This window comes from Phymastichus coffea, unplaced genomic scaffold (assembly GCF_024137745.1).
Source record: "Phymastichus coffea isolate CEN01 unplaced genomic scaffold, Cenicafe_Pcof_1.1 PCOF00016, whole genome shotgun sequence".
Lineage (NCBI taxonomy): Eukaryota > Metazoa > Arthropoda > Insecta > Hymenoptera > Eulophidae > Phymastichus > Phymastichus coffea.
In genome coordinates this window covers 291,746-304,986 of record NW_026706827.1, presented here as the reverse complement: position 1 = coordinate 304,986, position 13,241 = coordinate 291,746, and the positions used below count along the sequence as shown (strand labels likewise).

The following is a 13,241-nucleotide window of genomic DNA, read 5'->3' as shown; positions in this document are numbered from 1 at the left end:
ACACACGTAAGACACATGTGTCCGTACGAGATTCGACACGCTCGGACATTCGATTTTATACTCTCTCTGTCTATGCCTTAACTTTATCCGTTCTTTCTTGTCCGCTGCTGCTGGCTTTCCGCGACACTTAATCTTCATCTGTCCCGCGTTTGCTGCTCGCGACGCCTGCATCTCCGCTCTTTCTCCGAGCCCACTGTGCCGGAACGAAAGCAATTTTTTCCTCTTTCATCTTCAGCGCTTATTTCTCTCTCACGCTCCTTTTCTCGCCTCTCGACGTTTGCGTGTATGTGGTTTGATGCCTCTTTTGTTTACATCATCGCCTGGAAAATCGCAGTTTGCTAAAGGGGACAGAACATCCGTTGCGAGCAAAAAAACGCCTAAAACCTCGCGATGCTCTGGCATGCATTTACCTGTCTGTTGCACGCGTGTACGAATGACGCAGCCATGAATATGCATATGCGATAGCACGTAAAGGAGCCACAAGAAAAAGACGCAACGGAGAAAACAAAGTGCTAAAACTATTGTAGACAGTAAAAGCTCTCAAAGAGAGAGATTTGAAACGTTGGTGGCAGCAAATAACACGTACCATTCGTCCGTTATCGCTACATTTTCATGATTAAAACATACATATCTGTGCAAATAGAAAGGCAAACATAGACCGACTAGGAGCGCAAATGGATATATATCCGATGGAAATATTCGCCGGTGTGAACACGATAGTTGGGCTTTGCTAAGCCATTTGGCGTCTGTGTGCGTGTATACAGTGCAAACCACATAAAACATTGTGTTTTTCTGACAGTCTCTCTCAGTTCTCTCTCACAGTTTGGCCGCATATAGGCAATAAAGTAACAACAAGCCGCAATAATCACTCCGTAGTACTACTAGCTGCAGCCTCTGTCTGTAACACTGCGCGTAAGTATTGTTTAACCAGCTGCGACAGTTGAATTAACCAACGGAAGCTTGGCGCGTGGAAAGAAGCGCGGTACAACCCTATTCTTTGCTTCCACTCGGACAAGCTCGTTTCTAACGATCGCTACACCTTACGGCTACATGTTTTTCTCAATAAAGCTATGGCAACGAACAAATAAATGCATACATTTATCAAGGGAAGCCAGAGATATCTGGAAATATCTTTTATTCCGCGAGAGAGACAAAGTAAAGTCTCCCCTCGCTCTCTGCCGTGGAGATGCGATCATTAAAATCACGAGCGATTAATCACGGACGACAAAAGCAGGATATCTCTCTGGCCGCAAAGTGGACAGAGAGATCTTTCGCTCTTTTTATCTCTTCTTTTCTTTGCCCTCCCCACTCTGGTTGTCTCTCGATTTCTCGTTTCACTTGCGACTTCTTTCCGAGCGCGGCTTTCAGTTTTTTTCCTCCTCTCTCTGTCTCTGTCTCTCTCTCTCTCTCTCTCTCTCTCTCTCTCTCTCTCTCTCTCTGTCTCTCTCTTGTGATGCTCTCACACGTGATTCCGAGTGCGCGCATCAGTCGCCGCGAGCCCAGGCCGCTTGAAAACAAAGGAAACGCCTCGTTTCTAACGGTCATAACAATCGTTGCACAAGGAAGGAAGCTTTTCACGCGAGTGCGGCTCGGATTCACGCGAACATATCGAGCAACGTAGGCTGTACACAGAGTAGCGATACATACGCAGCTTTTGTAGCCATGTAACAAGTTTCAAGTTCGCCAAGAGAGAGGGGGGGAGGCAGGGGGACGGGGAGAGTTGTAATCCTCGGGCGACTCTCTCACTCTCTGTACATAAGCGTTACGGCGTAGCTTGGTAACTAATTTGTGTTTATGTAGCAAATAACACCTATAAGACCCACTTGCGCACCACTGTAGACAACAACGCGGCAATCTGCTCTATAGATGCGCGCGCAGCGCAAGCATTAAGTCGAAGCCCGAATCCAACTAATTACTAATATGTATCGCCAACTGACCGGTGCGCTCGCTGCCTTTCGGCAGCTCCGAGCGCTCACTTCGCTTCTCTGCACGTAAGTATTTTCTTCTTCACCACCAATAATAATCACCTATATCTTGCGCAACTGTACTCGCTGATTTTCAATTTTTCATTCTCACTGTCGTTGCGATTGGCGAGCGCAGCTGTATTTCTCATGTTTTGTTTTTTATCAATGTGTATTGTTTCAACGTTTTACAGCCTCACGTCTTTTTTTTTTTTTTTTTTTTTAACACGTATTAATTTTTTCTTATTATTATCGAAGCGTTTCTCTACCAACTAATAGATTTTTATACCACTTATCTCTATGGAGAGGGTGTGCACGATTTTATCAATATAATCATTTGATGTACGTAATATAGTGTACTTTAGTATTATGCACTCTGATAGCTATTTTTATGTAGATTTCATTTGATTTGCAAAGTTGTTCATGCAAATTTCTGTTTTTGTTTTCCTAATTTTTTTTTTTACTTTCAACTAGAATGTTTCGTAAGTTATTATTTGATTTGATGATATTTTTAAAGCAATACATGGAAACATAAAAGTTTATGAATTCTGAAGGATTCTCTGGCAAATAATTAATAATTTGCAATTTGCATCGAAAAGGAAGCTTTTATTATTCTACGTATGCGTTCGGGAAATCAACGTTATCGATGTTTCGATTGAGTAGTTTGAACGTATTTGAAAAAGTGTACACTACGTAGTCTCTCTCCTATCCACGCTGTTCCTCTTCACAAGCACAGACTTCCAAACTGAAAATCCCCAACGCAAGCGAGTAAAAGAAGTCATCGAAGTGGTTTACGGCCGGAAGTGGTGTGACAATGCGAAAGCCTTGGTTCGCAGGGTGACCGAGGCCGGGAGGCCAGCCTGTTGACGGCGACAAATCTGTTGAGGGGCCCGAAGGGTGAGCCCGGCGAACGAGGACATCACGGTCCTAAAGGCGAGCGCGGCCCACAAGGTAGAGACTATTCGACCGTCCGTTCGCGTGGTGATGGCTGCGGGGGCATTATGCACACACATACATTGCCATATATAACTGCGACAGGCGACTTATCTGTCGATCAACTTTCAGCTGCAAGCGCGTCATTCTCGATTTACTTGTATACGATGCAACATCGTTGTCATTTGCAGGTTATTCTGGCAGCTGTCGGAGAAATTAACCTACATTCTTAACCCATAATCAGATTGCCTTTACATTCACTGCCTTGGCCCTTGAAATTGATAATCTCTTGTTTTGATTTTAGGAGCGAAGGGAGACCAAGGCATACAAGGTTTACCCGGTGGCGACGGGGTCAGTGGAGAACCTGGCATCCAGGGACCCCCTGGCTTACCCGTAAGTTCACCTTCCCACAGCTTCGCTTTGCTTTCGATTAGCAATCGTTACGATATATCCTACTCGATGAATACAGGGACTTTCGGGACCGAAAGGAGAAAAGGGAGACTATGGTGACATTGGACCTCCAGGACTCATGGGTCCTCCTGGTTTACCTGGCCCACCAGTACGTACTGAGCGCTCGCGACATTTTTTTTTTAAATGGCATTTTCAGTCGCGTACCGACAAATTGCAATGAAAACTTAAATACTTGAAAAACATCCGTATAGGGCTATCCTGGACAGAAGGGCGATAAAGGTGACAAAGGCGAATCGGTATGTTGAATTTCTAAAATTAATTATCCTCGTATCCATTGATGAGTAATGTTGCGTTGATTGTTGCATGAATTGAAAATGCAGAAGTACAAAAAGCTCAGGCGAAGACAGGTAAGACACTGATCGTCGGAAGAAATATCGATCTAACAAGTTGCGAGGAGGCGTTTGCTGAGAAACGTTTGTCTGAACTTTTCAGGGTGACAGCACATTCGAAGTGAACGCTGGCGAGATGTCGGGTTCCTACGTAAGTATCTTGTCTGGAATAGCAGAGAAAACGGTGAGCTCCTTAAACAACGAGGCATCATTGGCGTGCTTCTAATTTACAGATAATGGGACCTCCGGGGCCCCCAGGACCAACGGGATCGCCAGGACTACAGGGCCCGCCAGGCATCAAGGGTGACCGGGGACACGATGGCGCCAAGGGTGATCCTGTCAGTAATCGTGATGCTTTTTCTTCTGTCCGTAGACATAATCGAAAGTCAGACTACCCCGCTGTAATTGAAAATATTCTGCAGAGTCATTCTCGCGATCGGTTTCAACTCGGTGAACCCACTTGGGCGCCACAAGTTTTCTCATTAAAAAAATTGCTAGCCGTAGTTGTAAAAAGTCACGTCGTCGCTCCCAGCAGCAGCCGCCGCTAAGGGCCGCGTGTCAGCTCTACTACCAGCCGCGCACACTCGAAAACTTTGCCGAACGCGCGCGCCGCGAGCGAGCGGTTCAATTTTATCGATGTTTGCGTCGACAACTCGAAAATAATGTCATAACTTTGCCAGAAGTACTCGGCTCTACAGCGCCCATCGATTGCCATGAAGAACGAATCACATCCGTTTTTCTCAAAAGGAAACTTAGCGAAATTGCTGCTTCTAGCGTTCAATAATAATAGATGCCACAGAAGTAGGCTTCTGCCTCTTCATTTCGAGTTCTCCGTCTAATCACTAATTTCTTGAATTACAGGGTGAGAAGGGTTCGAAAGGCGACCCTGGCCCAATGGGACTGCCCGTACGTATAATTATATCTAACTTGATGCGTTTCTTTACATTTTATATGCGTAAAAATTTCTGTGGAGCCGCAATGTAACTATGACACTTTCTAAATTTGTTATATGTTAATTGCAGGGGCCGATGGGACTACGAGGAGAATCCGGGAGGCCAGTAGAAGGAAAACCAGGCGCCATGGTAAGATCGAGGATTTCTAGCTTCTAAAACGCACCATTCTCACTGAACCTGTGGGATCCCCACTGAACTGCTCAAAATTTGTTAAAATTCGTGTTCAATGTCGTGCAATCACGGATCTTTTATCCAATCTAACGAACTTGTTATTTGAAAACGAGAATTATTCAACATACATTCGAAAAAATACTTGAATTGCAGCAACTGTCGACGTGGTTGTTATATTCAAATCTAGTTGACATTCACTGTAGTAATGTTTATTTTCACCAAAATATCAAAGTCCTCAATTGTAAAAGAGCAGTCTTGAATTTTCAACTGTAAATAATTGCTGAAAGTTCCACGAGTTGTAAGATTTGTATAATTTTATAAATTATGTAAAAAGAGCTACATCCTTATAGAACAATGATTTGTTTTAATCGTTTTGTGTAACCGACGTACACTTAGAATTTCATTTACAATCATTATCAAGTTTTTTATCGTACGCGCTAAGAAAGTCTTAGTTCTGATAATTCGTTCTTTTTCACTTAAGATTCGGTAACGTTTCGACTGTAGCATATTTTTTCGATGTTTCGCTTGTTTCTAGTTTAAATATATTGAAAGACCTTTTTGTTTATTTCATGTTAAATATTTATGTTGAACAAAGACTTTATGTACAGAAATAAAAGATCTTTCCTTGCAGTAAAATAATGGATCGTTTTATCTTATAAAGCGAATATGACACAAATCGCACTGCTGTTATGCTATTGCAAAAACTTACAAATAACGGCTCACTTTGCTATAACGTATAATGGTTTAATAGCTTAATCTAAAATTGAAGAGCCATGTCTCGATGCCAAATTTTTTCAGCTCTTTACAACATTTGCAGTTTAAAATCGATGTAATCTGAAAAACAGATACAAAAAACAAATATAGCTATTTGAAAATTTTTAAAATTAAACTTTTAATCGCTTCTAATAATTAATAGTCAATTATTAGTTTTACTTCTGGTGTAGTTATTTGTTTTTTCGTTATATACTTTTAATAATGGAGCGATAAAAATTTCTCATACTGCTGAAAAATAACAGATGCAGTTCTACTTTGGCACAATTCTATTATTTGTTAACCAAATATGTTCGAATTGTAATAAATGATGGGCCATTAATACGCTTTTGGTAGCTAATCAAAACTCCTTCACAATTGCAGACATTGCATGAATAACGAAAACAGCACTGGACAATATTAATATATGTAATTGCATTGAAGTTTTTGATATAAAATATTGAGAAAAGGCATTACTTACTATCTGTTTAACATAGTTTTACAAACACTGGAATTTATTATTCAAAGTATATAACGAAGAAAATTGTTCCAAAGGATTTGGTCTACGCCGCTATTGATTATTAATTGAAAGGATGAAATTGGCATTGATGACGCGCTCCAATGAATGAATTATAAAATGCTATAATAAATTCAATCTTTTATTAATAATCGGCTTAAAAACAGGTTGGCGCGTGGTGATGATCCGACTAACGACTAACATGGGATAGGTACTACAAAGATAAGCGACAATAACCTATCTAACGCAGACCAGCTGGGACTTTGCGGAGAGACGCAAAGGACCTGATTGTCAAAATGCGTCTTGAGCCTATTCTCATAAGCACGTGTTTATTGAGAGCATTTTCTCTCTGTAATCTATGCTATTAACTTGGTGAAAAAATAGTACCCCAGAAAAACATGAATGCGCCAGATATATTTTGTCACGGAATCAATAATCGTATAAGTGTATAAGCCGCGCCAGTTTCATGGAACATCTGCAGAAATCGGCGTGCCTCGGCTCGCGGGGCAATACAGTGTATTTTCTCATTTTTTATTTTTATCCATTTCACAATTGTATTATTCTAACAACTTTTTACAAGATCCATCATTTAAAGCAGTTCGCTTGAATTTCATTTGGAAATTCCCAATATTTATTGTATTTTACAACTCTAACAATTTACGTGCTCTACGTCGTTTGTAATTTCATGTACAAAATACCGTATAACATAATTTACTAACGCGACTTTGAAGCCATACAAATACGTTTTTAAAAATTTTGCAATGAATCTCCTTGTTAAATCTAACGTTAAATAGAATTGAAAATGATTGTAAATAAATTTTCAATATTTGTTATAAAAGCAACGATATATCATATTCTCAATATTGAGAATCGAAGCAAAGTTCATTCGAATTATTAATGAAATAAAATTTAATATATTAATTAAGTTATTGCTATTTTTTATATATACGCAAAATTAATCTATGAGAATAATATAATCAATTTAAGATTACGTATAACTGTTTTTAATATATTCGAACTAAAAAATTATTTATGTTTCACTAATTTTACAATTTTACTTACGTCTAGCAAATAAAGTATTAACAAAATATTGATTAGAAAAAATAATAGTACTGTACCATTTGGAATAATTGTATTTATTTTTAGAGTAATCGCAGTGAAATGCGAATTGACGATTCGCAAGAAGACAATGTTATCAGATTTTAAAACTTGAACGAAAGCACATGTGACGATTCTTACTCGACAACTTTTGACGAGTAATTTGCAATTATTTATAGATTATTGAAACAAAATCTGTTGCTTCTGATATTCCGAAAGAAATTACGTCATAATTGTTTAATCGATTTGCATTCGCCTCTATACTTTCGATGAATGAAAAAAAATTCATCGTCAAATCCTTTAAAAAAATGAGACTTTATTTGATAAAAGAACACGCCGATCTCTGTAGAATAATAATGGTATTCCAAAAGTACCTAAGTTTATGGGGAACAGTACTAGCGATATGTTTATAATAAGTATAGAAAAAAAATACCGATCATACTTTCTTTGAAGAATAATTTATAAAATCCAAAAGAATGATAAAGATCAGAAGCTTCACGTTAAACTCAAGCTTATTGGTGATATCAAAGTTAATTTCGTTTTTTTAAGTTTACATAAGTTTGTACTGAATGTCTAAGAGTGAGTTCAACTGCCATTTAAATGTTTTTGAAAAATACATTGCAACTATTAAGCTTGAGTTTTGCTTATTCAACTGAATGCGTAAATAAAGAAATGCAGCGATTTTTATATGTGCGCCTAAATTTAAAATATATTTTGAAATGCTTCTAAACAAGCACGATATCAATATAATATACAATGTAATTCCTATCAACTTAGATGATTGTGACTTCCAACTACATAAAAAAAACTTTTGAAAATATTCTTAATAGTAACGTCCATATTTACAATTGATATTCGATTATTTAAGTTTATACAATATTCTTTTTAGTAATTTTTTTATCAAAAAATATTTTTTTATTTAATATAGATATAATATTTATTTATAATATTATATTATAATATATATAATATAATATTTATAACTTTGTATTATTTGTTTGACATTTTTGTATTAACAAGATTGAACTTAAAACAGTGTCTATTCCTGTATAATATCTAAATTTTTTATCTAATATTTATAATTACCAATACTTTATTTTCAATTGCTCTTCTACTTCCTGATAATCGTATTTTTAAATAACTATCAATTGAATACTTTTGTAAAAAAATATGAATACAATGTCAATAATTAAACGCCTTTTATGTGACGTTAAAAATAATTCTTTCATTCACTTTTTATAATTTTTAATAAGAAAATAAATATGAAAATATCTAATGAACACGAATAATTATGTTTGTCTAGAAAAATTCGTCGAGTAACTTTTGTAGTGAAAGGTATCTTCATAATTTATAGAACCAAATTATACACTTTATGAAAATTATGGGAAAATCTCAAAATTAATTGAAAAAATTTTGAATGATCATAATATTTTGATATAGAAATTTATAAAATTAGGTCTAAAAATTCGGTTTCAATGGTACGGACAAAATTTTTTAGCAGACATATATTATCGTGTACTGAAAGAACTGAAATTTATATTATATTCGTGGCAAAATAAATAGCACTATTGTCTTTAACCATACATCTGTATCAAATTATGTGTGCTTTGCTCCATGTAAAAACATGTTGTCGAACAAGATATTTTCTGTATTGCACATTCAGATCTCAGAACGAAAAAACAAAAGTAAAATAATATTTTAACAAATATGAAAATAGAGCTGATTCAGCTGTATAATGATGCAATTTTAATTTAATGTCCGTTGTATATTTTTTCCGATTATTTATTGATTTTTGCAAAGAGGATAAATCTTGTTCGTACGAAATTAAAAAAATTAAGTTGATTAAATTTACAAAAGAAGAACACGCAGTTCTTATGGACAAAATATTCATCGAAATCGATTGATTTTATAAACATAATTTGTATAATAATAATTTCCAATACCGCACTAGAGATTTGGAGGTTAAAACAAGATTAAAACAATTGATTGAACTTGCTCATTTAGAACTATTGTTGAAAGGAAAACTTAAATACTCAGTTGATTCTGCCGGGATTGATTACTAAACCGCCAAACCGTGATAAATCTCATATGAACTGATTACATTTGTATAATAAATTCATTCATACCAGTAATTGAAGAAAGATATCTTGTCAGTGCAGTGTGGCTTAAAGTAAAATAATTAACGAAAGGTAATTTATTTTTTTGTGATCGAAAACACAATGAAAAAGTATAAATAGTAGAAAAAGTTGTTTGCGGCTATGATCACAGTACTCCTGCAGTATACTTTGCTTGTACATATGAAAACGAGGTACTAAAGAAAGAAACCAAGATCTTGTGCGCGACTCTCTAATGTTGACTGTAAGTTAAGTACTCAGATGACTAGATTAGAAATAAGTTGATAAAGATAAAGAGAAAGCGTGATTTGCGAAAAATACTCGATGTCATCATCTGGGTTTAATGCCCTGAACTTGTAAAATACAGAACCTAAGCGTCAAATATAATCAAATTTCTTCATCGCTGTAGAATATATATAGCATTAAGAGCTTAATGTTAATCAAAGTAAAAGATGAAGAGAAGAAGAGGATAAAGTGAATCGCCCCGAGACACCAGGGTGTTATGATCTTCGAACGATGAGACATACGAAGTGTAACCTATGTTTGTTGATTAAACAATATTCACAATTAAATAGAGGATCGGTAAGCGCTCCAACTCTGCGAAGCAAACCAGCGATATCTTTCGTCGTCGTTGAAAACAAACAGTGAATACGTCGAATGGCCATTCACAAACATTTGTTTCAAAAAGATGTCCTGATTAATAAACAGAATGTGCATGTGCCTAAGGCCTTATTGCTTTTTACGACTTACCTTTATTAACGCTTACCTCAAACTGTGTTTTTCCATTTTTTTTTATTTTTATATCATTTCTTTTCTTTTTAGCCTTTCTAGTAGTGAGTTATATATATTATAACTGCTTTGCATTTTGTTTTTTCAAGTATGCGCCAACCTTGGACAAACTACCTAACAGGTTACGTTTTGTATTTCTTTTATTATTTAACAATACCAATTGATTTAGTATTGATTTTGTATATTATTCTATCAAATAACGGCATTCGATAGAAAAAAAAAAAACGATAAACAATGGTTCATACGTGTTGATTTGCTGCGACCATACGTCACCACAATCGTGCAATGCAACTTGGAGCTTATACGCACAGCAGTCTCCTCTTAATGTAAAACGAAAAAAAAAAAAAAAAAAAGAAAGAGACATTAGGTAAATATGTATAGGATTTTGCTGGTTCACTTCATTTTCCAGGTGAAACATTTCTTTCTACTTGTGATAAATAGTAGTTACGCACTTGTCAAAAAAACTTAAAGTTGTAAAGTCATGTATGTTGGGATTTTATGAAATCTTTCGCTTATCTTGTACTAATATCACTACTTCTCAATTCTTTCTTTAATTTCACTGTAAAGTACTTTTCGATAGACATTTAATTTTGACGATACAATAGCCAAAGAAGGAGAGAGCTTATCTACGATGAAAAATTCTTTAATCGATAGTAATTTATTGAAGGACAAATGGTCAAATAGCCCGATAAACTGATACAAGCTGTTGCACTACTAATAATATTAATGCCATGCTCGAATGCCTTCTTTATTCTAAATTTCGTTAAAATTAAAGATGCACCGTTACTAAAATGAATTAGATAGTGTCGTGTTTTTCTTCTGCCATCTTAAAAAATCATTTACCTAAATGTCGCACTCACTCATTGGGTATCAATTGCATTGTAGAATTGCGTCTCACGTGACTGTATCATCGCTCTCAGTAAATACTTGAAGTCATTCTACATTCAGTAGTGTCAAACTTATTTGGTCTATCATCTTGAGTCTGCCATTGATATTTGGTACGTGTGTGCGTGTGCGTGTGCGTGTGTGTTTTCAAATATCAAGTTGTACTTGCTCGGCTGCGAAAATCATGCCTATAATAGCTGGTAAAAAGACGACTTACGCGTCTTGTTAGAGTTGTGTGAAACCTACCGATCTATTATACTGTTTTTGCTATAATCACCTGTAAAATAATATTGCATCATATCTATCAGTTGGTTGTGCATTTTCCAATAATGATATTATTAATCATTGCTCTGACTAGTCTTTTCTTACTAGTTCTTATTGGTGCGTCAATTTTCATTTGATTTTCCTTTACTTTTCAGGGCCCACCTGGACTTGACGGAATGAAGGTAAGAAGCAAAGTTGCAATTTAGTTGTCGAAACAACGTGAGCAACAAAAGTGACTTATTTCAGGGAGCTCAGGGAGAGCCTGGCACAAAGGGAGAACGAGGAGAAACAGGACTGCCCGTACGTAATCTACTTACCACTTGTACATACCGTTACGGGCAATCTACTGACAAACTTATATCATTTGAAATTTATGCAACATGCAGACTTAATCTCACTAACTGAGCTTGCTAGTGTAATGAATAATTCTAATACACTGTCCATGACAAATAAGTGTAAAGAAACATAATTTTGTCGGTAAATGACGTATTGCGACAAACTTAAACAAACTTAACTAATGTCCATGTAACAAAGGTTGCTTCGTATTTTTAGGGTACTGATGGGATTCCGGGTAGTGAGGTATAAATCCTAAAATAACTACTTTTTGCGTAATTAATCAGTCAGAAATCTGCATGACATTAAAATAAACCACATAGGCCTTTTATTCTTAATACTTTCTCGCCAACTTTTGACTTTGAGAATACTCATGAGAAAACAATATTCTGCGACACTCGTTACAGGGTCCGAAGGGTGAAAGAGGAGCTAAAGGCGAACCCGTAAGTATCACCTGTCCAGATGAGCAAATCAATGGGGTTGGATATTCATATGTTTAACAAAGGTGTAAATAACTTATTGATTAGCATGAACGACGCAGCACTGACAAAAGACGATCCTTATATTGTTATATGCTGCCACCACATTAACGAATCGCTAATTCTTTTCCAACTGGACGATTTTACATTTAGCGTTTCCGTGATAAACGTAACGAGTTTGCAAGTTCGTAGAATTTAACTACGATACTCAAAGTGTGAATTACATAGAGAAATCATGTGATCCTGCATCGTCTTTCACGCATCTCACGATTACTATTTTTCCACAATTATTCGCTTATCATTCTTACGGACACGTCTTATTTAGTCCGGGACACTTTTTGCATTATCGCCATTGATTTTTGCTTGGCCTATTACGCATGCAATTTCTGTAGTCTATCGAACGAAAACTAAGAATCTAACGATTCGCGTGAGATCGTTTTATCGGCACGCTTGATATTCGCAATGAGCCGCAGAACTGTGGCGAAAGGTTTGAGAGCGGCTATGATAAAGCAATCTCATGTGGGTCGTGCGGGCCACCGGTAAAAGCGGTACAAACGCCTGCCGAATGGCAATCGTTCGATGCAGAAGCGCGATATGACGGCTTGCACGCTATTCCAGGGGCAGCAGGGTAAACGTGGTAAACGCGGTGAAAAGGGCGACAAGGGCGAACAGGGTGTACCTGGTTTGGATGCACCGTGCCCAGTAGGCGCTGATGGTCTTCCGCTGCCAGGATGCGGTTGGAGGCCACCTCAGGTAACATTAGACTCACATCTATCACTAATAACGCATTCGTCAACTCTTAACAACCCTTTAGGATTCGCTTACAAAGTCGTCAGAGAAAATCACACTTAACCGTTTTTTGCCAAGTGACTCGTTCGCATTCTTTCCTTCACTCTCGATTTCGCGACTTTTCATATTGTTTGCAAACGTTTTCTCCACAACAAGTTTGGCATTAATCATTAAAATACAAACAAGCCGAAGACGTTGTTTCCGTAAGCTTTTTCAGGTAACATTTAAGAATTTTCTCGTTTACCGTCGAACAGCCGTTAAGCAAAGCAGTAGTTGATAGTTATTAACTGTTTTTCAAACACTTGTTCTCTTCATCGTTGTACTGAGCTGTTGTTGCATGCCTTCATACGATATTTCATTTAAAAGTTTCCTTTAAAGATACAATGGTTAATTAATTAATTAAAC

At 36.7% G+C, this 13,241-nt stretch overlaps 1 protein-coding gene across 4 annotated transcripts in view; it reads left to right on the top strand.

The window, feature by feature from the left end:
- LOC131675177 (collagen alpha chain CG42342) overlaps positions 1-13,241 on the top strand; it is a 145,646-nt gene that overhangs the window by 130,652 nt on the left and 1,753 nt on the right. For all 4 annotated transcript variants that reach the window (XM_058954055.1, XM_058954052.1, XM_058954051.1 and 1 more), the window contains 14 exons: positions 2,798-2,912; positions 3,199-3,287; positions 3,364-3,453; positions 3,557-3,601; positions 3,686-3,712; positions 3,798-3,845; positions 3,928-4,032; positions 4,556-4,600; positions 4,717-4,776; positions 11,391-11,417; positions 11,482-11,535; positions 11,788-11,814; positions 11,976-12,011; positions 12,666-12,800. In XM_058954055.1, the coding sequence (XP_058810038.1) occupies positions 2,798-2,912; positions 3,199-3,287; positions 3,364-3,453; positions 3,557-3,601; positions 3,686-3,712; positions 3,798-3,845; positions 3,928-4,032; positions 4,556-4,600; positions 4,717-4,776; positions 11,391-11,417; positions 11,482-11,535; positions 11,788-11,814; positions 11,976-12,011; positions 12,666-12,800 (903 nt within the window). The remainder of the gene's footprint in view (positions 1-2,797; positions 2,913-3,198; positions 3,288-3,363; positions 3,454-3,556; positions 3,602-3,685; positions 3,713-3,797; positions 3,846-3,927; positions 4,033-4,555; positions 4,601-4,716; positions 4,777-11,390; positions 11,418-11,481; positions 11,536-11,787; positions 11,815-11,975; positions 12,012-12,665; positions 12,801-13,241) is intronic.